The sequence below is a fragment of the Fundulus heteroclitus genome, chromosome 11 (assembly GCF_011125445.2).
Source record: "Fundulus heteroclitus isolate FHET01 chromosome 11, MU-UCD_Fhet_4.1, whole genome shotgun sequence".
Classification (NCBI taxonomy): Eukaryota; Metazoa; Chordata; class Actinopteri; order Cyprinodontiformes; family Fundulidae; genus Fundulus; species Fundulus heteroclitus.
The window spans coordinates 32,292,720-32,316,621 of record NC_046371.1 but is presented as its reverse complement, the minus strand read 5'-3'; the positions used below and the strand labels follow the sequence as shown (position 1 = coordinate 32,316,621).

At 42.8% G+C, this 23,902-nt stretch overlaps 2 protein-coding genes across 3 annotated transcripts in view; one reads left to right on the top strand and one right to left on the bottom strand.

The window, feature by feature from the left end:
- Positions 1–516: 516 nt before the first annotated feature.
- Positions 517–14,280, bottom strand: eral1 (Era-like 12S mitochondrial rRNA chaperone 1). 2 transcript variants are annotated; one of them, XM_021312281.2, is made up of 11 exons: positions 14,037–14,279; positions 9,056–9,214; positions 8,780–8,907; positions 8,620–8,697; positions 8,502–8,548; positions 8,352–8,413; positions 8,123–8,235; positions 7,266–7,571; positions 5,239–5,388; positions 4,920–5,000; positions 517–2,136 (listed from the first exon to the last, which is right to left on the bottom strand). In XM_021312281.2, the coding sequence occupies exons 1-11, from the start codon at positions 14,140–14,142 to the stop codon at positions 2,014–2,016; spliced, it is 1,353 nt and encodes a 450-aa protein (XP_021167956.2). In that variant the 5' UTR covers positions 14,143–14,279; the 3' UTR covers positions 517–2,013. The 2 variants fall into 2 exon arrangements, with proteins under 2 accessions (XP_021167956.2, XP_021167957.2); XM_021312282.2 differs by lacking the exon at positions 4,920–5,000 and having other exon boundaries at positions 14,037–14,280.
- A 9,301-nt stretch (positions 14,281–23,581) lies between these two features.
- Positions 23,582–23,902, top strand: part of fam222ba (family with sequence similarity 222 member Ba) — a 42,421-nt gene continuing 42,100 nt past the window's right edge. The window contains exon 1 of the mRNA XM_036143398.1: positions 23,582–23,725. The gene's annotated coding sequence lies outside the window, so the exon portion shown is untranslated. The remainder of the gene's footprint in view (positions 23,726–23,902) is intronic.

Below are 23,902 nucleotides of genomic sequence, written 5' to 3'. Positions count from 1 at the left end.
TTCAGAAAGCATGGATTATTTTACAGTGCACTCATGCCCTAGCTTTAAATACGCTGCAGTTTGTAGTTGTAACGTGACAATAATCATTAGGGTACAGATCCTTTTGCCTTCAGAAAACCCGTGTGGTGACTGCAGAACGGCCGTAAGACTGTGCACACGAAAAAAAACTATTTTTGTGTCATCCATCACTGAATCAAACCTGGGCCACGTTTACTTCAAACTGCCAGGTAAATATCAAAGCAAGTAAAGGCTAAAACTGGGACTAGAGTGTCTCTTTGCTGTTGAGACCATCTGGGTGTTTGTTAAGGAGGGTGTGGACCATTACTAGACTGTGGCAATCAGGTTGAGAGCAGATAAGGAAGAAAAAAAGTTCTCTGGTCCACCCCAGATGTCATCGCGGTATGCTAATGAGCTGAGGGGGGGCCCTCTTTAAGTGTCCGAGCCCAACAGACGGAGCAGTTAGGAGACACGGACCAGACATGAAGACGTCTGACGACAACATGACGCGCAGACAGGTGAGAGTTTATTAACCATCCTTTATTTCTACCGTTAAATAGTTTACATATTCACTCTTGATGCAGATTCCAAATGCGTGTGGGACTAGCTGCGCCACGGCTCTGTCTTGTGCCCTGGACAGGATATCATCTTATACTGTAAGTTTTTTAAAGAGACACTACAGTATAGATGATGTACTATCCAGGGTATCATTCCACCTCCACCTCCACCAGAAGGGACGCGGGGCTGAACGGACCGAACGCTCAGCAGAGGGGGGCAGGTAAACCGTTACCATTACTGAGTTTTAGTAATGGTAAGGGTTCTCCTGCCTTCGCTCGATGTCGACGAAGGACCGGACACACTGATGTGTTGTGAAAGATAAATGATGTAAAATAAAGATGATGAACGCCTCCCTTTGCATGAGCGCCTCTTTATTTGGATAATCTGCACTAAATGTTTCTGTATCTGGATCGCTTCTCATGAGATGAACATGATTTTCACGGTTTTAAGCTGCATTTGGCCTAAAACTGCCAGCGATCTTCGCTCGGTCAAATCACTGGGTTACAAGGCGAGCTTCAGGGACGGACACTAGCTGGTTATTCGTCGAGATGCCCTGAGCTGCTGAGTTAACCCAGGGGCAGCAGGGGCGGATCTAATCGCCATTATCTGACCCAATTTAGCATCAGGTTAGTGCTCCACTTTGCCGTCCATTAGGGAGACAATGTAGCCCTGGGAGGCAGAGCGGGGCTTTATGAGAGCCAAAAGAGCAGAGCGAGCAGAGACGGGAGGGAGAGGAGGAAAGCAGCAGAACAAAAAAAAGTGATGCTCGCAGAGATGGATGGCTACACTTCAAAAGGCAGCTGAGAAGGCTAAAGTGATGAAGGGAGTGGAGGGAACTGGGTTGGACGGTACAGCGGGGACATGTGAGTGAACATGACGGTGCAGCTCTTGCCTTCGGTTTATCTACAGTGCACGTTTGTGCCCGCCAAGGATAAAAAAAAAAAAGAAAAAAAAGAAAAGCCCTGAGAGCCAAAGATAAAACGTCGGCCCTTTCACAGCCTGCCAAAACCGCTCAGCCATGAAGGAGCTGTCAAAGTCGTGTCAAAACATCCATTTGATGAGCCGCCGTGTCGTGTTTGTGACCAAAAAGGTATCGGAGCTTAAAAAATATGCCAACACTTCAGCGGGGTTTATTCTGCTGCAACATTTAGATTTGTCTGCCGGTGTATGAAAGCCGGCCACCCTTCACTCTCAGTACAGTAACATATCCATGTAAACGGGTTCTAAAACATGATAACGTGGTTCCAGGAACAAAGCAGGAGTAAATTGTCCTTTCCTCCGACAGGTCACCGGCAGTTCTTGGAGCGCAGATAGAGCATATGCTGCCCCCCCGGCTCCATGTCAGACTCACGATGAGATCATAACCTCTTTAGCTCAAGCTCCGTCTTTGGCAAAGGCAAAGAGTCGCAACAGCTCGGCCAGAGACAGCTCTCATTTTACAGGATTCATCAGTCTTCTTCACTTCTTTAGCTTGGCAGAGAGCTTCAGCCTGACGTTCCTCAGGTAGACCCGGCTGAGGTCCTCCCCTGCCTCCTGGGCAATCCGCGCCACCATTTGGCCGGCCGTGCCGATCACCATTCTCTAAAGACACCAGAGGAGAAACGGATTTGGTTCCGTCTGGTTAAAACTGATCAGGCACGTTTGTATCAAACACAGATAAAAAGTCAAACTGAGAACAGCAATGCAGCTCAAACAAAGAATGAATAATAATCACAAAAACAGGGTACCTCTTTATGACGCATGGCGACATGAACCTTTTCAAATTTCAGGAAATGTTGAATAAAAATCTAGCGGACCCAACCAGAAAACTGAGAGCGGATCGTCATCTTGTCTTTCAACAGGATGATTTAATACATCTGGCCTGATCAACACAGCAACAGCTCACCAGACCCAAAATCCGGCGTTCTTCCAAGCCTGCTATACCTATATATGTCTTTATTATCACCTATATGTCATCTATAACATAGATTTATTGCCATTTTGCATATTGCCTTGAATGCTCCACATTTTTTGGTCATTTTATAAACAGTGGGAGTGTGATGATGATTTTAAATAATCGGGTTGGCTTTACATGCTATGTGCTTGAATCATCGTTTACCACCAGTAGTTTTAACATTTGTATCTTAACAGTAAATTTCTGTGGCGCTCCCTTACAGACACCTTGGCTGCTCGGGTGAATTTGTCTTTCATGTAAATGGGGGGAGGGTGTAGCGGCCCCGTTGCTAGCAGGCGGCGGAGAAGGAGCTCTGCGTTGCACTGCGCCCTGGTTCAGGTCACTCTGCCACCTTCTTTGGCATTTCAGTCAAAGGACTTTAAACTGTAGCAACACTGTGAGGAAACATTATTGCAGCGTAACACCCCTAATTGTTTAAAACCTTGATATACCTTAGAACTGGCAAGCAGCCCAGGACCACTCCGGTACCAAAATCGACCTTCGTCAGGGGCTAACTCAGTCCCCTGATCTAAACCACGGCAGAAGACCTAAAGCCTGAGGAGACCAGATGATCCAGAGACTGTGGAAAGAGGAACGGTGGAGGAAGTATCTCTGTATACTCCAAACCTAGGCTCCTTTAGACAACCTAATGTTTTGCTACTGGCAAAGGGAGGCTCTACAAATTACTGTAAGATGGGACACCAGTAATTGTGACCAACACTGTGTCTGAGCCTTCTCTTGATTTTGTTCATCCTGGCAGAGGCAGTACAATAAAAAGACCAGAAAAAAAAAAGCTTGGTGTCAAAAAATATTAAGAAGCGGGCAAACTTCTGGTCAGTCATCGGTTTACAGACCTCTGACCTGCATTCCTGAGGACTTCTGTCATTACTTTCCTTAACAATCCTGGAAAACAGAGACGTTCTAAGTAGCTCTTCTCAAAAGGGCAGTGGCCTCTAACCATTCAGCACCACAGATGTGCATCTACAAATGTTCTTTCTCATCCAATATGCAGAGCCCAAAAAGGCTCCTTAAATATTTAAGAGTTAAAAACACAACCGGGAAAAAGATATATATATATATATATATATATATATATATATACTGAAGACCATCAGAGAGGGAGAAGGGATTCATTCATTCATTTCAACCTCAGCTACCTAAAATAGTCACAACATTTCTGATTCACTAACTACTCTGACCTACAAAATGATGAGGGAAGTCTGGAGAGGTACCAAAAAAGAAAAATATCTTATTGAACCTATGATGGCATGAGTTTTCCAAGCTGTTTTGTTAGTGGTGGTCAAATGTCCATGTTTAAATTAATTAAGACACATTACACATTTTACATAAAATTTTAAACTTTGTATCATAAACTAAAACAGGGTTCCTACAGCATAAGGCAAGTTAAATTCAAGACTTTTTAAGACTTTTTAATGCCACTTGAAATAAAAAGTTAAGACCAAATTCACGATAAACAAGAAAAACCTGGTTCCGACAACTTCACCCAAATGTTTATTTTAACATAAACCATTACTTTCTGGCCCAGTAGACATGTTTAAATTTTTGAAAAAACATTTCATATAGGGAGAAAGCTAAAAAACACAAATTACAGATATATTTTTAACAACTACTGAACTGAATTCACAAACTTTGTTTTGTTCCCTACTAAAATAAACTATAGATCAGTTTTAAAAACCACAACATAACCAGTGCCAACTCTTTTTCCCAGCTATGGTCCGGCCGCAACAGTTTTTATTGGTTCCGCTATCGGGACGGAACCAATAATTGTTACATTGAGCCGTTCGGTAAATTAAAAAAATATAATTGTGTCAATTATTTTACTGTTTGGTAAGGATTACAAAAATAAAATCCTATTTATGACCTGGTAACAATTTTAAGACATAAGAAAGACTGATTTAAGACATTTTAATGCCAATTAAGGCCTTAGTTTTAAGTTACATAATTCAATGCCTTTTAAGACTTTTTAAGGATCCGCGGGAACCCTGTAAAACCAAATCGAGCATAAAAAGAATTGTTCTACACAAAACATCCCATGCAGCGTTTTAAGAGCCGCTAATCTAACCAGGCTAACTCTGTGAGGCCACACACTCGCAGGCAAATGCTGACATGGGCGTTTTTATGTGCCGCTCATCTGTAAACAGCGTGCAGCTGCACATTTTTCCTTATTGATGTCTCTGGATGAAGAGCTTGAGGAAAGCCAAAGTCTCTGGCGTTTACACTGACTTGGACACGTACGTTTGTCTCCGTCTAACAGAGCGGAGACGCTCCTGGGCTGAGCTGCCACAGCTCGTGACCTGGCGTAAACACAAGCCACTCTGCAGGTAAACATGGGGGGCGTTGAAGCGGACCTACAGGCATGTGAGCCCGCCAGTCGCTTCGCCACTGGACAGAAACGCATGGGAGTGCTTACCATGTGAGTTTCTTTCTTGGCGTACAGCTTCACAGATATATCCAGCTCGCCGTTTTCTCCGTCTTGCCAGAGTTCAATAGACTGAAAGCAGAGACGCGTTGAAAAGAGAAACTCTCCGCACTAACTTACAAAAACTACATGTCAGGTCAACTGAACGGCTGTGGAGTTAGAAAAAGAGCTCATAAAGGAGATCCAGAGGGTGTAAATATATTTCTCCTTTTGTGTGTGTTGTTACTTTTAAGTAGAAAACTCCTTAAAGAGACGTTAGGCTGTCATAGTGTTTGTCACAAATACTGCCCTCAGCCGCTACACCACCCACCTGTGTCATGGAGTAGGGCACTTCCTGTGGCAGATACTCCAGCAGCTTTTCTCTGATGATGTTGGTGCAGACCTCCTCTGGACTCTGGTCTGTGAGGACCTCACTGTGGTACTGCCAGGACCCCGGCTTAGCTGCAGCCAGGAAGTAGCTCTGCAAGAAAAAAAAGCACGAGAAAACGTGAGGACAAAAGAGTTGAGTGTAACATTGTGTAATATTACAGCTGAAAAAGGTATTTGTAATTGGCGGTCGAGTACATTGCCTTGCAAACGTGTGTTTGTTTTCATATGTCAACAGGTTACTCCTGGTGGCAAGGGATTGAATTTAACTGAATTTTCAGTTCTCTGAAGGAAAAACTGTGGATTGTTGGAAACTGTTTTGTGGATTTTTGAGAGAACATTGCAGGACGGTATAGGCATGGCGTGAGGAAACGTGTCGTAATTACTTTGGATTACTGAGACTCAGGAATTTGAGAAGCTGAACCTTACTAGACAGAGAGAGATAAGTATACCTGTTTTGTTTTTTTAGTTTCCTCCAACAGGGTGTTGGAAGAACCTCGAGAGAACGGAACACGTGTTTTTCATTTACCTGCTTTAAGTAAACAGGATGACTTTGCATATAGTTGTGCTTATTTTTTAAACTGAATTTTCATAATAAAAATAAAACACGTGACGACTACAAACGTCAGCGCATTTATTGGGTTTGCTGTGACAGATCAACAGAAAGGAGCGGATGATCATGGAATAAAAGGAAAAGCGTGAACAGTTTTCCCAATTTAAAAATGACCACACAACAATAAACTGTTCTTGAACATAAACCCATCACCGGTCACACGCCGGCTGTTGTATTTTTAGGTTTGGTCGGTTCGTTCAAAGTTCCTTCATCTACTTTTTTTCCTCCAGCAAATGCCTCATGAAATTAAGATTTTCTAAATAAAAGACCAAATTGTCTTCTGCACCATTTTCTCCTGTCTTGTCGTTGTCTGACTCCTCTGTTTGCGTCCGTATGTTTGAGTGATATCAACGCCTGTGTGTATAAACGGCCAGGGGTGCGGCTTTGATTGACGGGCATCGTGATTTAATCTGATTGGACGAAGAATAACACAAAAATAGCTGATTGGTCAAAAACCTGGAGCATCTGACCAATTAGAGAGCAGCAAATGGAAGCAAAAGGCCACATACGCACTCATCTGGCCGGCATCCCTCGCCACAGAAAAATCTCAATTTAAACAATAACCTCAAATGAACCCATGATGGAATAAGAATGCTGAAAAAACAGATGTGATGATTACTTTTTATTTTGTAATTCATGTTCATGTGTTTCTTCCTGCAATTTTGACTGAGCGGCTCCCTAGCGCCCCCTGTTGACAAGCCACCGCTGGTCTCTAGATATTCATAGCTGGTAGAGACCTCCAGCTGTGACTGCAGCAGAGAGGGGGTCTACAAAGTCCTGACTCAGGAGAGCTGAACACAAACACACTGCAACAATATTTGTAAAAGAGCGTGTATGTGTCTTTTCCTTCCACTTCATTACCCACTATTTTGTGTTGTTCTATAACATACAACCCTGATAAAATACTTACAATGTTTGGCTGTAATGACAATGACCAAATGAGAAAACGTTTAGGGGGTATGAATACTTTAGCAGGGCACTGCAGGTGAGGGATGTCAGAAAAATCGGGATTAATTGCAGTGTTTCCCAAAACCTTCCTGCTCTGAACCCTAAAACAACAGAAGAGGCTCAATGACCCCAAACTATCAGTGGAGTATACAAGACATAATGACAACACAAACAGTATGAACAGCCAAGTTAGCACTTTTATATATTTATAGGGACTGATTCTGTGTCTTCTAATATTTACAGCATAGCCATGCTTTACCTTTTTTGGGTTAATTACTTCAATGTACTCGTTTCCTGATTTATTTTACATAACCAGGATAGAGAGTTACCATAAACACCAAGTTATTTTTTTCAACCCATACTTTAAACCTTCCATATCTTCTTTCCTTATATGGCTGTAAACTGTTTACCTTCAGCGTCTCCACGTCCTCTCTGTCCACAGACGACAGCATGAAGACGTCCTTAAAGCGAGGCCAGCCTTGCTGCCTCCTCAGCTCCTTCGGTTTCTCTTTGCTCAGCGCGGAGGTCGGCTTTGCGCCGTGCTCAGGCGCTGCCGTGTCCTCGTCAGGAGATAACTCATTGGTGCTCTCGGGTTTCTTTTGAGCCCACGGAGGCTTGATCACTGGCCTGACCCGCACTCTGCGTCCGTTCACCACTCCACATGTCAGCTGGTCCGTAATATCCAGCAGCCTGTCCTTGGCCTTCACCAGATCCACCTTAAAACCAGAACAACGTTAGCAAACACTTTTGGTAAAGTGCACATGAAAGCGTAGCCATTTTTACAGTTTTGGGTTATGTTCAAGAAAACGTTGGCTCCTCCACATGATATATATTAAAAATGGATGAGAGGGGAACCATAGCAGAGCTGCGGCAGCCAAAAGGCTTGAAGCCAAGTGCCACAAACTGGATTTAAGGAGTTAGAATAGACGGTATGGCAGACTGACAAATATATAATTGATTGACCTTTTATTATCATTGCTTCCTTCAGAGATCCGATGAATGAATAAGGGATTTCCATTGACATTTTAAGAAGCACAAGGTCTACACTGCCTTAGATCACAACCACAAATGCACTTATCATACTGACATTTTACGTTATAAAGCAACACAAAGCAGCGCATAACTGTGAAGTTGAAGAAAATTAACAACTAACACACAGCAACCCGAATACAATATCGTCACCGTACAACATGGTTGTGGCTGCATTGTGATCTGTGGACGTTTTTCTTGTGCTGAGTGAAAACATTTGAAACACAGGAAAGAGTACCTTGTTGAGGACCAGGATTGCTGGGACATGCGGATGCTGGGACAGGCATTTCAGCACCTCGATATCCAGCCCGGAGCACATCCATTTGTCTGATACGTCCACCATGACAACCACTGTTAATCGACAGATTTTATAAGCATTTCAAACGTTGAAAACGCCAATCACAAACAAACTAAGGAGAAGTGCAGCTCAGGTCTAGCTGATGAACAGCTCAGTAAACGTCTCATACTGAGGTCAGCTTCCTTGACAGTGTTCCAGGGATCCACAAGCAAGGATTTCTCCAGCTGGTGTCTGTGAAAACAAAGGGTCCGTTCATACATGAAAACCTCAGAGAGAGCCGAAACATTAAATAGCAAGCTAAAGTAAACACGAAATGCACCTCTTGACTTTTGATGGTGTGGTGAGACCAGGGGTGTCCAGCAAAATCTGCAAAAATAAACAAGAAATGATTCACACGGGCCGCATCATCCACCCAAAACCTCTGATAAAGCTCTTACAATCTGAGTGTCGGTCTCCGTTAGGACGCCCAGCGCACGACGCCGAGTTGTGTGGACCTTCTTGGACACGGCAAACACCTTTTAAGCAACGATAACAGACCTGTAAGCACCAGTGAGCTGAAACGACTGCAGCAAGCATCTTTAAAAGACGGACAAAGACCTTTCTGCCAAGGAGCTGATTGGACAGCGTGGACTTCCCAGCATTTGGAGCTCCGATTATTGCCACCTTCAACACCTTCGAGTCAGGAGGCTGATCAGGATGTCTCAGCAGCAAGGATACCTGTTCGCCTTTAAAGTCACAGCGCACAGGAAGATAATTAGAGAGCAAATAATCAGCACGCCAGCCGGGTGGCAGCATGACATCAGCACTTTTTGAAATATAAAGCCAGGCCTGCGCAATCAGACCAGTAAATCTCTGAGGCAGCGGCATGCTTACTGCTGTCTGGAGGAACCGAGGCTGGAAGGTGATAAACGCTGCCGTCCGTCTCTGCTGCTTTGCCTTTCATCAGCCCGCTGAGAAACGCTTCAGATGTAATAAAACAAGCCGGAGTGAAGATGCATCCGTGCCTCCCGCCTCGGCTGCAGGCAGCGGCTCCTGTTAAGACATCAAAATCTCAGTGACGTTGATGCCTGCACTGCAGCAAGATGACGGATTACACTTCTTGGACGCAAATTGATTTGACACATTATGGGAATTATAATACATTATTATATATATATGTTTCTCACAACCTTTTTTTCATAAAAATCTATCTTCTTCATGTGGGCGCTCCTTTCAGGCTTTTCCATTTCAGATCGTCTTCCTCCACTTCATCCTATCCACAACATTCTCCTGTCACACCCCACGACCTTCTGCATATCTTTAGTCACAAACCTCCCTTGTGGTCTTCCTTGACTGCGACGACTTTCGTTCCTCTAAGCTCCAGGACATACTTCCATCTTCACCTGCTCCCTCTACTCTGCTCCTCTCTCACGGTCCAGATCACAGCGTCATCTGCAAACATCATAATCCGGGCCCACTCTGTCGACCTGTTCATCAACACTCCGCTTTTACACCATGAGGGCCCAAAGGACACGTTCTGATTGGGTGGGAAACTGACAAATCTCCCGCTTTCATTCGCTTTTGTTCCCTTGGAAAAGGGCATTCCGTTTGCCTCGGAAAACCAAAATACGACAACGGCCAGGAAAGCTTTTTTATTCATAGTACGTCTTATGTCCTTTAAAGCTGTACTTTCCACATGAAAGACCAGTTAACTTGTTTGGTTCAGTTGCAGCTGCTACAGGTAACATTGATTTTAGATGCACTCTTACAACTGTGTCTTATAAAATAAACATGTTTTATCACAGCCAACAATCAGCCTTCAAAAATTTCCCCGACTTTCCAAGGGGAAAGTCCGACTAGAGGGCATTACAGTTGATTTTTCCGAAGTCGGATTTCCAACTGCAACGTCAATCTCCTCCAGCAACCAAGCAACCTTTACAACAAAAACAAACAACTGGAGAAACACCAAATTCCTGCACATCTGGGGTGTCAGTTTCTACTTTGTTGTTTCAACCTGACCATCCTCTTTGTCAAGAGGATGGTGCATATTGCTCTGTACATGAGTCAAAAGCAGCAGGTTTACGCCCTCTCTGTGGTTCACTGGACAGCTCATTTGCTTTGCCGGTGTAGGTGAGCAGCACCAGGGTTTTACTGGGAAGCAAACAAAGACCCACTTTTTTAGGTGGACCAGAGTTCGCTTGTTTGTTCTGTACCAGAGTTCAGGTTAGCTTTTACACCTGCCCTGAACAGAGTAGACAACCCAAAAAACAAGAAAAAATAAAACTCTGGTCATTGAAATCAGACCAAACAGCTCTATTATGCAAAGGGCTTGGAGTTGATCCCTAATGTTAACCCATCCCCCATCTTTATGCCAGCTATCACTCCTACAACACACCCTACCACTGTCCCACTGCCTTTGTGAATGTCCAGCACCATGTCTCCATCACCTGGCTGCCTCTTTCAGCATCAGAGCTCTTCTCCTGGCACACTTTGATGTGCTTTCTTTAGATCCACAAAAATACACTGAAGTGATGCTTGGAACCGTCAGTATATTTATTCATCAACATTCAAAGCAAACATAGCGCAACACTGAATAGCCTCTGAATAAATCTTTAGCAAACCTAATAATTAGAATCCATAGTCTCGGATTGTTTCTATCTAGGTTTTAATATCTTCCCCAGCTGGTTTTCAAACATGGGGACAGGCTAGTTCATGTTTTAACTATAGGGCCGAAAAACTTTTATGGACAATCAAGAAACTTGAAAAATTTAAAAGCACTCAGATGAAACCCAATGAGCAACAAGAATCATAATGGTTTCTTAAATCTATGCTTAAATGCATTAACGAAAGCATGAACCTCTCTGGACTTTCTTACATTTAAACAAAGACGACACTGAGATTCCCGTTTTTCAATACAACATACAGAAGACAAATACAAATATTTTTAAATCATTAGTAAACCTTCCACAACTTCAGCCCACAGCTGTATTTTTGTTTTGTATTAAGGCCAATGTTAAGTTTTGTATATGATTTATTCCAATAACATTTAGAAGTTAAATTTAAGATGTGATAAAAAAGTTGTGTGTTTATATGTCATAGTTTTACTTCGCACGGGTTGGTAGGTGAGGAGCAGTTCCTACTGATTGTGACCTACACCGGCAACAACAACAAAAAAACATTTCATTATTGCCAATAAACAGCTGGGTGTTTATTTTTTTAGAGCTTGGACTGTTTCTAGAAGAAGTAGAGACCCAAATGGAAGCATAAAAACATGCAAAAAGTGACATTTTCACAATAGATCACCTTTAAATTGTCTTAAAATGAACCAGTTTAATATTTTCATTAAAATGTATTATACTAAATTCTACTTTGGACCAATCTTTTTGTTTGTCGGCTTGTTTTAACGTTTTTGTCCTTTTTTAAGTTATTTTGCTTTGGTGGTGAGGGGATTCCTATGACACACTGAAAAACGCTTTTGAACCTTTGTAATAACTTTGTATTATTATTGTATTAACTATTCATCTTGTTTTAAAACAAATGAATAGCAAAGACCTTTGCCTATTTTTTGTAAATCCTAAATTATATTTAATGCTTTGAGGTAAACTGTGTTTTAGCTTCTCAGACATAAATCACAAGTGGAGCAGTCAGCTTTTGACATAGTGCTCCGCTTGATTCATGCATGTAAATAGCTTTATTGTGATTCATGCTGGAGGTAATCACATTATGTGGACAATGGGAAAGTAGAAGAGTAAAGGAAGAACAAGAAGAGAAAAAAAAGACGTGAAAGAAAAAGGAGATAAAAGGGAGAGAGTGATAAAACGGCTTCAGTCTACTTCATCACCTGCAAAGAGATATGTAAAAAGAACAGCACAACCAACAGATATAGTATAACAGATACAATGAAGTAACACCTTGATATTATTGCTAAATTATATGTATTATTTAAACTAACATGTATAATGTGATAGCTGAGAGAAAATAAATATTTAAATAAATAAATGATGGGCATTCTGTATAGAAGTGAACATCACCTGGAACCCAGCACCTGTAGGTGTTTGTGAGAGTGCACTTGTGAATGTAAAATTTATCCTAAAGAAAATTGCTCAATAGTGGATGTGAAGAACCCCCCCCCCCACCAAGGGAAGAGGAGAGACGCCCCAGAGGAAATCCCCCAGCCACCGCAATGCCGAAGCCCCCAGGAGCCACGGGGGCGAGCCCGTGGGTTCCGCCGGCAGCCAGCTACGCTGAAGTAGAACCAGCCATGGGCCCTAGAGCCCCCTGGCCCCAGGGGCACCCGCCCCCCGGCGGGAGCCCCGACCGAGCCCGGGGGGCCAGGCCCCGCGAAGCAGCCACCAGGAATGAACCAACACCCACCCCGGGATCCGCCCCGAATCCAAGGGCCACCAATGCACCAGCGGGCCAAAGCGCCAGCCAGCGGAGGGGGGCAGGACAGAGGGGATGGGCTTCGCACCTAGCGGAGACTTGAGATGTTCTTGGGAGACGGAGCGGATCGGACCTGAACTTGCCAACCTGGCAAGAAAAAAAAAAAAAACAATCTCATTCACACCTTACCACCCTAGTGCCCCACTCACAACGCACTGGCTAAAAATAAATAAATAAATAAAAATAAAAACGCACGATGCCGTACACACATTTGAACGTGACACTCACATGCAATAATCCCAAGTGGGGGTGGGGCACCACAATCCACTTTATATGCTCGGTCCCGAACCCCCATCCCGCACCCGGACCAGACACCCCCGGCCCAAGCTCCCCGGGGTAGGGGACCAACATGAACTGCACGGGCCACCCAACCAGAGCCCCCCCCCCCCCCCCCCCCCACCCCCTTAAATACCTAAGCCCACTTGTTCCCCCTCCTTACCCTAGCCACCCCTTCCCCCCACTCCTTTTTGGGGAGAGCAGAGGTGTCAGCCCCAGCCCCGGCAAGCCACCCGGGCCGCACAACAACCCAGACTCCGGACCCGGTGGCCCGCCTCTCCTCCAGGCCCCAGACTCCTTGCGACAATCGGAGAGCGGGGGTCTGCTCTCTGCGCTGTGAACCTAATATATTCTCCTTTATTGCATGACCTTCTTTGCTTCACTTTTACATGTCAGAACTGAACACTTTCTCAAGTTAGTTTAAATATTGCAATGACAAACGAAAATACTACATTTAATTCTTACATAATCAAATGAAAAGAATACCAATGTTTAAAGGACAAGCTATTAAACATTAAATAAAACTACTTAACTGAAAAGGTCCCATTTTGAGTGGATTGATCTAAATTTAAACATATTTGATTTCAAAAACTAAATTTGTGGAAATGGTGCCATGTTTAGATTAAAGTTTAATGTGTAGAAAACTGACAATTTACTGATAAAAAGCTGTTTATTAAAATAAACTATTCTAATAATAAAACAATAAAAAATATGTGGATAATTGCTTGTAATTGGGCATTTTTTTAAAACAAACCAATAAATACAGAAAACACTTAAAACAAATCACAATGAATCGATTATTAAAAGAACGCCCACTCATTACTACTCCAAATCAATATTTGAAACGGGGTCAAGATAATTCAGTACGAAAAGAAGAATAATTTTGCATTACTTCGGCAGTAAGTATAACATAAACAAGTTAAAGAACAGTAATTATTGTTGAACCAGGAGCAGGCTTTGTGTTTGTGATTATTGTAAAACATTTAGTCGGCATAATATTAGCGTCCTTCTCGACGTAAAACCCTACGTGGACGTTTATTAAGCCAAAGCTCACATGATTACAGCCGATGGTTTGCTTTAGTACCGCTCGGGTAAGTTTCCCTGCCTGTTAAACAGCGTCAGATAAACGAGCAGGAACCTTGGTGTTAGCACTAACCAGCAGGGAGAAGACATGCCGCTCTTTCCTGACGGGCGGCTCCGACCAGCCGCCCCGGGTTGACGGCTCCGCCTCTGAGCAGACGGCCGCACACCCTGAGAGCCATGAGGCTCTTCAACACGAAGCTGCTCTACTCCAGAAAATAAAACACGGAATACAGTTACAAAGGCGAGCCACTTGTTTACATTCGCATTGCCTAAAGGGTGACACCATGTTGCTTCAGTCAACGAGAAGCACCTTCCGCTTGAAGGAGCGTCCGTATGAAGCCATGTGACGGCTACACCGCCCCCTGACGAACACTATGGTAACTGCAACACTTCTGCCACAATAAAAGGCTTTGCTGTCAAAGTTAAATACAACCACAGCACATTTATCAGGGGTGTGGAAAAGAACAAAGTCTGATAATTGACGCGTATACATGACATTTATTTTTATTCACAAAATCCAGTAGAACAACAGCCATTTCATGTTGCATAGTGATACACTCATGCAACTGCACACTAATCTACATCCTCTAAAGCAGGGGTGTCCAAACTTTTCAGTACTTGGGCCAAAATAGTCAAGTCAAAGGAACTCCAGGGCCAAAAAAAACCATTGTAGATCCAAAATAAAAAAAAGGGGGTTTGCTCATTTGTTGTATACGGTCACCAACTTGATGATCAAGTTTGCAAATTATTTTGAATAATTTAACTCTAACTTTAAATTTGACTTTGTAACAATAATAACCTTTAGTATTTTTTGGTCTAGCAATATAAGAACAGTATTTGTGTCACTTTGAAAACACTTGCTGTAATTAGTCAAGTTTAATAGTTAAATTCAAAGCAGACTTTAATGCACCAAAGTCTGCATTTGAGTAATGTCATTGGATAGATGTCACTATGAATTTAAAGAGAATGTCAAATATGTGTTTACTAAAAGATGAATACTTTGTTGTAATGTACTTAACATTTTCAATTGTGGGATTTTAACTGTGCTGTAATAATTTTGCCCTAAATTAAAACTAAAATCTTCCATTTTCATCAGCCACCTGTACTGGCAGACCAAATCTTTCTTGAAATTCAGTTGGGGGGGCCACGCAAAATCAGCACAGGGGCCACAAATGGCCCCCGGGCCACACTTTGCACATGCCTGCTCTAATGGGACTGCTATCTGACTTTATGACTCCAAAATGAGTATTATTAGATGCAAAGGACCATTTGCACACCTTAAGCCTTTCAGGAAGTGTTGTCCATCAGTGCAATCACCTGATTTCAGGAAGAAAAAGAAAAAGTTAGGAAAGATAATAGAATAGAATAGAATTCAACTTTGTTGTCATCGCATATGTCACAAGTACAAGCAATGAAATGCAGTTTACATCCATCCAGAAGTGCTTCAGTAGTGCACAATGACATTGTTGTGATTGTGCTATGGTTAGTAAATATAAACAATTATAAGTACTGTATATACAGGCTATGAATGTACAACCTATGAACTAGGAACAAGTTATAAACAGACCATAGAGAATAATAAGTATATGAAGAGTATTTACAAACAGGGGTAGATTACCAACACAAAGTAGATTATCTATACAGTATTTTGAGTAGTACTGAGCTAACAGGTAGAAGTACAGGCAGGTAGTTGTGATTCAATGCATGTGTTATTTTTGCATCTGCTTGTTACATGTAATCTGTGTGCTTTCTGAGCTGGCGTCTGTCTCATCATAAATGTCATTATGGTAACACATAATGACAACAAAGATTCTTGATTCTGTTCTTTAGCACCAGCTGTTACTTTGTTGTGTAAAGGACCGTAACATAATTGCATAAGTCCACGCCACCAAGGAAGCAAACAAATACGTCACTAACAACTATTTGGATAACAATTAAAGTTTCTTCATTCTCAAAGAAAAATTACATTGCTTTGAAAATGAGAGATGTATTACTGTAATCTCTAATAATTTAATCAAGCAACTTTATAATTGTTCGTAGCTAAGGACCATGTCCCCTCTTGGCGTTTAGACGAACATCATGGAAAGGACCTCACATTAACTGGTTAATGCACTATGCACAGAGAGATTCATTTGTACAAACATATTCAGGGGTACGCTGTCTAGTGTCAACAGGCGCTGCGATACCGTCTTTACTGCTGTCATCCTGACAGAGACAGAGAAGAATTTGAGTCTGGAAGACGTGCCTGCAGCCATGTCTCGGTGACATACAACATTGACTCTCATTATGTGACTACAACCTGTGCTCCAAGATTGTTGGACTTTTTTCCTTAGATTCCTCATGAGGATCAAGGAAAGGAATAATTTAGGCTTTCATTTTCGTTCTCTCTCTTTTACCTCTGCTCTACTTCCAAGACAACCTTTCCTTAACCTGAATGGACTTATCAAGAGGAAGCTTTTCAAATGTGTAAACAGCTTTTTTAATAAGCGGATTACACATTTTCTTTCAAAACTGTAAAAGTTCTCAAGAATATACAATGTTTTATTTATATTATTATCATTGTAGTGCAAAACCGTAAAATTATTCATATCTGTTGATATTTTCACCTTTTGTTTTTGTACAAACTTTGTGGTATTCTGTGGGCTTTCATGTGAAGGACCAACATAAATTTTTGCAAAACATGAAAAATAAAGAAATTTGGAGAGGTAGACCTTCATTTGCATTTAGCCATTACTTTGTGAAACCGCCATCCATCGCAATTACAGTGGGAAGTGTAATTAACCTGAGCTTAAAAGCAATTACAGCTGATTGGCTTTTATGTGCTGTGATGTATTTGTGAACAAACCAAGCTCAAAAACAAAGAAAAAAATAAACACGTAGCTTCAGATTGCAACTATGTTAACACAACAATCAAACTTTGAAGATTATTATGTGTACATTTACAGAGTAGACTTCCTAATTCCTCTAAATCTTCAATTTAAATGTGAAACAAATCATTTAATTTGTCTATGCTAAAATGGTCAAATCAAAGTTAATAGTATTCCTGTTCTCATAAAAAAACGATAGAAATTGTAGATCTAGAGTTTGTGTTAAAATGTAAGCATTTATGGGAGACTCTTGATGGTGGTGGCCCGCTTTGCTTCTGCCTTGGGTCGTCTCTTCTTCCATGCCAATACCAAGTCTTTTGTAAAAGTGCATTGTATTCAGCTCCATCTGTCCTCCCACCAACATATATCACCACCTACTTCAACAATGGCATGATGTGTTCAGGTTGATGTGCTAGTTTTCCACCACATAGAGCGCTTTGCACATAGACCAAGAAGTAGAATTTTAGTCACACCCGGCTGAGCACTAAGTACCATCTTAAACATATTTGTTCTTTTTTAAAGGCATACTATGCAACATTTTTCCGTTAATTAATGTGTTCCATACCGTTTTGGATGATTAAATGAGTCATTTCAGGTCGAACAAAGGTTTTCTCGGCCGCCCTGGTGGTCTGTGGGGGAAATACCGCAATTGCAAGAGCCCTCGGCTCGCACCCACAGGCTCAGAACTCTCGTGCAAGACCGCGAGAGTTGGTCTTGCTTTACGGCGAGAACTCCATGTGTTTTTTCCCTGCCATTCACTATATGCACGCGCGAAAGCAACAACAAAGAACCGCGTGTTAACGTCAAATAAACATGCAAGCAGATCGAGTTTTATTTTTGGCGAGATGCTACCGCTAAGCTCAAAACAACGGCGCCTGGCTTGACGGAGAAACCAGAACAGCTGAGCATCTTTATGACAGTGCACTTTTACTTTTGCCCTCTGGGGGGAGCCTCGCTGGAAAATCAACCCCGGTTGCATAGTATACCTTTAACTGGTTGGGTTTAGGAGAGCCCTGTGAGTTGTCCAAGGCTTGTGACGTTGTTTGATAGCTGATTCCTGCTGTAATTCTCCGCATCTTTCTCCCCGACCTGTCTGCTGTGTTGGTCGGTCTCAGTGGTGCTGGTTGTTCACGGGTATCTGAGGGAGGGGGTTGGAAGGTTTTGAGATCTTATGTCAAAATGTTTGACAGCTATCTGTTCATCGTTCTTCACAGTATTGTTCAACTTTTTGTTGGTCTCACACCTCATCCATTTAAGCACACTAAAGTTTGTTGTTTCGACACAAAAAAGAAGTGGGATTTGTTTCAGGGCGCTGAGGTTTGCAAATCTGTTGAAACACGAAGAGGGAAAGAAAGCTGATGTGCATAATTTAGCTGCAAATTCACTGGAACTCCCAGGGGACCCCTGGGGCCCCCCAGGTCGGGAATCACCTGTCAACAGCAGGTAAGACATTCATGGGCCTCCCAAGGCAATTCCAGAAGAGCTCATCACAATGCAGAAACACATCTGCTGTTGTGAGCAACTCGCAGTTTAAATGGATGTTGGCGCTCCCGGGATCTTTGGGCCGACGGTGTTACTCTGTTGATTATTTGGTGAGGGCTGCTGCACCCTGTAACCACAAATCAGATTGCGCTGCGCAGACGTTTCCCTTCCCTCTGGTCCCTGGAGCACAGCGAACAGAGCTTATCCCCGAGGGTGCTCGAAGCACATTTGTGACACTGTTGTTGAGGTTATATTGAGCATCCTGCCATGCCTGCTGTCAGAGACGCTCCCTGCAACCCTTCAGAACCAATCCACAACGACAAGCTGACGTAACGACTTCAGAAGGACAAGGTCTGCGAGGTTAATCAACAGACCAAAAAGACACGGTTTGCATATTGATTGATTACTGTAACATGTTGTTCCAAACGTGCATGGCGAAAGCAGGCGAGAGCAGATGTCTCCCTGTAGTCCATCAAACCCGCGGGCTGTTTGTTAGTCCTTGAGGACTTGCTCGGGTTGGAACAAACACCTCCGCTGGGGGGGAAAAATGATGAAGGATATCAGGTAGCTCACAATCTGTCATCATCTAGCTCTAAAAGCTCCGGCAGCGACGGAGGGGGGCAACAAAAATGGTGCTTTTAGCAGACACTTACAGCCGAATTCCATTTAAACCAGAAACCGAAAAAAGATATTTGAGGATCAGTAATGTTTAAACTTCCCCTACATCTGCCTCTCTCCCACTCTCTGCCTCTTAGATTCATTCAAGGCCCTTTATCCCTGCCTCTGGGCTTTCCTCACATGGCCACTTCATGTGGGAGTGTATCCGAGTTTTTTTTTTTCTGTAACAGCGTTAACTTCAGCCTTCAGAAAGGACCCACTACACCTCAACCGAAAAAATAAAAAAGGCTTAGCCTGTGTATCATTTAATCATAAGCACTTTGCTGTTTGAAGTGCACTTGCCAATGAGATCCAGCATGATGTGATGGAAAAATCTCTCCTCTCCTTGCAGCGATCCAGCGTGCTCTTGATTCCTGACCAATCCGGTTTTGAGTAATTCAAGGACCCCACGGTGCATTAGTGGGTCAAATCTCCCTGAATATGCAAAACGTTTCTGCAGCCGAACCAGGTGGTGTCATGACGCAGCCTCTCTGCCTGCCCGGCCTTTGCCGCCTCTCCTGTTGATTTACTGGGATTAGACATGCAATGAGTGTCAGGTTCATGCACTAATAAGGAGACCTTGCTGCTGTCGGGGAATAACAAAGTATAAGCACAAGCCATGGGGCATATCAACGGGGGAGTGGAGGTGTGTGTTGAGGGGGAAGAAAAACAATCTGTCAGAGCATCCATCACTCCATCACTGCTGATTGCAGGGAGAGGCGTGATGCTGCACAGGCGGCTGACTTTCTTTAAAACTGCCAGTGCCTAACTTAATCATGCTGAGACCTCCAGCAAGGATAGGCTATTTGCAAGGAATCCCACTGATTAATGAATGTATGGATGCATTTTCATATGCAAAGACTGAGAAAGGCATGGGGTTTAACTGTTGCATTATGTGTGACGCCTTAAAGGTCCCCCAGGGTCCCTCCATCCAGCAATCACTGTTCCATACGTCCTTGGTCAGGGCTCCTTTCTAAAAGAGGTGATTTGGCTCCAAACTACCCCTATAGGTCACACCGTCGCTCTGATTGTACAATCTCTTTCTCGGTGGGGGAGATAAAGGGGGAGAGAAAAAAAAAACTTTTATTCATTCTAGACTTGCAATCGATGAGACTTGTCTGTGAAGTGGATCAATAATGCCTCCCTTTGAAATCATCAATCACGTCAGTGTTGAATTTAAAAAGCGTAATTAGGAACAGCGTTCTTAAACATCCTGTATTGACGTCTTCTTCGGGATGGAGAAAGACACCATTCTGCATCATTAACTTTGTATTATTGCCTGATGGGGCCCGCCGCTGCTACTTCCCCACCTGCTGAACTCGGAGCGCTGCATGTGATTGGGCTTTCAAACCAAATTCTTCCCCCTTTTCCGGTGCTGCTGATGGGGGAAGCGAAGCTTGCAGGTCCAAATTGGCTGAAGTATTGTAATAAGCCGGGTATGTTCTGGAAGCCGGTGCCGTGCGGTTGTCTTTCACAATGTGCTACATCAGGCATGTTTGTGGCTCTGAACGTGTGTAATTTTCTCGGGGACAATCAGGAGTGATTACTTTTGTGGTAACTCCACCTTGACATGACATTACACGGCCACCAACACACGTTTTCAAGCCTTCTCCCTAACTCGGCCCAATCTTCCGTGTTGTCCATCTGCCTCTGTCTGGTAATAAAAGGGTATCAATACTGCGGAGAGGGCAGGTGGGCGATTGTAATGGAGTAATTTATTTTAGTTGTCACAGAAATATAAGTCTTTGATTAGGGGGGCCATACACACCAGGCTGCACAAATAGAACATTTCATCAAATCACAAAGCATGTGACACTATTGACCAGGAGTGCTCTCTCTTGGCTTTATCTCTCTCAGCAAGGTTCCTAATGAAGTGCAGGGCATGAGGAACACAATGATGGAGAAGTTGAAGGTGGACCAGATAAAAACAATGGCAAACAAGAAGTTGTCCATTAAGAAAAGTACAAAAAAAGGGCTTTGAGTATTTATTCATTCATTTATTTTTTTGTGATCTATTTTTAAAATACTCACAATGTATTCAGATCCGGGCAAAAGTTCCATTGGTTCCAAAGTTAAATTTAATTTAGGGCCCCATTTTCCTAACCTGACTCTAGCCAGATTGATATCGCTCCGTCTAGCTCCACCTAGCTTGTGTGGAGCTAGGCGGAGCAAAATGCATCTGGCTAGAGTCAGGTTACCATTTCCCACCATCACTTCTAAACTGTTCCAGTTTGACCATTTAAACTTTTTGCTCTCAATGCATGTTTAGTCGACCAGCAAGAAAATAACGCATGACAGAATGTTGATCAGTTGTTCTACAACGTTAAATAGCGCTTGGGATAAAAAAGTTTTGGATGTTGACAGCTGGTAAATCTTTTAATTTTCTACTTTTTTGTTGTTTTGTTGTTGTTTCCACTGTTCTCTGCTTTGATACAAAAACGATCGAGTATGATTGAAAATGTGTCAATTATTTTGGCCAAAATTATTCACAAACACATTGTTCAATAGTTTCTCTGGCTTCTGCAGACACATGGTTGCAAGCATACTCCATTTGCCACCTCTGTTACATGCTAAATAAATGTCAATTTAAAATTCTAAAATGGTTTAAAAGTCTTTTGCATGTGCAATTCAGAAATTGGACGATTTCTGGTAGGCTATTTTTTTTAAAAACATGCAACATGAAGTTTTGAAAATGGAGAATTTGACCTTTCTAAGCAGCGGCTTGGTTTGCCAATGTCTCGGTCCAGCTCAGAGCATATGTAAAAGCCTTTTTTAAATTCATTGATTACCAGGAGCCAGGCTTTATTTTTGACAAGTTTCAAAGTTTTTCTTCTGAATTTTGGCACATTCGCCCTACTTTGTCGGTTCAGGGTTGTGCCTGATCATGACAAAATGCTGTGCGTCTTCAGGTCAGACCTTCGGAATCACCTTGTTGCTAGTAAAATACTGTTTAAGTACCAAACTAAGTTATCTTAGTTATTTTTCATACCTTCAAAAAAGAATTGGAAACAAAATGTGTCCTTTTGTCAATCTGCTGGTGACAAAACATATTCCAGTTTCATTCGAGTTATATTTCAACGCGGACAAGTTTGGTTTATTATGTCAGTTGGAAGTTCTTTATCTAAGGAAACCAGGCCAATTGCATCACATTGACTTTGAAGTAAGCGTGAGGTGACAGTGGAAAACAACGACTCCCTTTTAAGATGAGGAAGCATCCGTCAGAACCTAACTTAGTGTGAGTGACCATCTGTCTTCACTGACTGGAGGTTTGAGAAGACAGATCAGACACACACAAAGGCACTGGTCCAGGAGTAGCTTCTCTGTTAAAGAAGCGTAGGAGGTAAATTACTTACCAAACAAGAAGGATAGTCCTCTGAAAATTACCACATACTGCACATAAATTACACAGAAAATATGCACACACACACACACACACACACACACACACACACACACACACACACACACACACACACACACACACACACACACACACACACACACATTTCAAAGGTTTAACAAACCTTGAACATTCTCATATAGAAATGTAATCATATTACGAGAAGGTCTTTGCTTTTCCTAATATAGTTCTGATCATGGTTAAAGCATACTCAGTGCCTTGGAACTGTATTCAAGTACCTTTGGCGTATCACAAGCACAAAGTGCAATGTATTTTCTTATGATTTTTTTGTGACAGGTCAACTCACAGTGGCAAATAACTGTGTAGTGGAAGGAAATGAAGATGATTTGAAGAGTACAAAAGATAACTTTTCTCTGCAGTAGCAACTGCGAGTCTTTTAGGGAATGTCTCTTTCTTTCCACTGCCCATCATTCTTTGTACAATAGCTGAAGCTCACTAAGGGTAAAGGGAGCACACGTGTGAGCAGCGATTTTCAAGAGTTGTCTCCGACGCTTATTTGGATTTGGGTTAGGGATTTGACCATGTCTCAAAACAAAACTTACTGACCTTTATTAAGCTCCGCCAATCTTACCATGGACTAACCAGATTCCTTACCACCGCTCAAGAAAAGCATCCCCACAGCATGATGCAGCCAGCTCTATGTTTCACGGTGAGCTTGACTCCTCCCTCATCCCCCCACTTCACTGTTGTGCTGTTGGCACGCCGCAGAGAGTTTTTGTAATTTGACTAAATGGGGCGAAAGGGGCATGGAAGGTTTTGCAATGCACCAATTACATAAGGTAAACATACTTTGATGTAAAATTGAAAGAATTGTGTGCAGTTGTGTGCGGCCATCGGTGTTGTGTCTAACCCCGAGGATTATTATTTTAATTGATAAAAGAAAAAAAATTAAACTGTCCTGTTTTCCTCGCAGATAAAACGCGAAATTCTTCGTCCGGTCCAGTCAAGCAATGCACCAATTATATAAGGTAAACTATACTTTGATGTAAAATTGAAAGAATTGTGTGCGGTCATCGGTGTTGTGTCTAACCCCGAGGATTATTATTTTATTTCATAAAAGAAAAAAATTAAACAATCATGTTTTCCTCGCCGATAAAACGCAAAATGCCTCGTCCGGCCCAGTCAAGCTGCAGACGGGCTGTACCTTTAAACGCTCTCTGTCGCACGGCTCCGCTCGGAACGGTGCCGCTCGGTGCGCATGCGCCGGAAGTTGGTTGCCGCAGACAGCAGCAGCAGCAGTGATTCGGCCAGCGCAGGGCGACGGCAGAAAAAATCTGTCCGTTTTACACCATGGCCACCGTCTAAAATGATGCTTTACCCCGCGGTGAACGGAGGGTAAGTGGCCGCGTCTCCCTCGCGCGTTTGCGGCTCGGTGCCGCGCGGCGTCCCGCTGAACCGGGGCAGAAATACGGGGGGAGGCTGGGAAGGCAACAATGGGACTGTGTATGTTTCAGACTGTCTGGCTAGCTTAGCCCGGAGCCCTGGCAGTCAGCTGGCACTCTGACTGGCAAC

Coding starts and splice junctions, on each gene's coding strand:
- eral1 (XM_021312281.2), bottom strand. CDS start 14,142: ATGGCTCTCAGGGTGTGCGGCCGTCTGCTCAGAGGCGGAGCCGTCAAC. Junction 8,908..9,055: donor CTCGGTTCCTCCAGACAGCA/GTAAGCATGCCG, acceptor GTGACTTTAAAG/GCGAACAGGTATCCTTGCTG. Junction 5,389..7,265: donor AGGACGTGGAGACGCTGAAG/GTAAACAGTTTA, acceptor TTTTTCTTGCAG/AGCTACTTCCTGGCTGCAGC.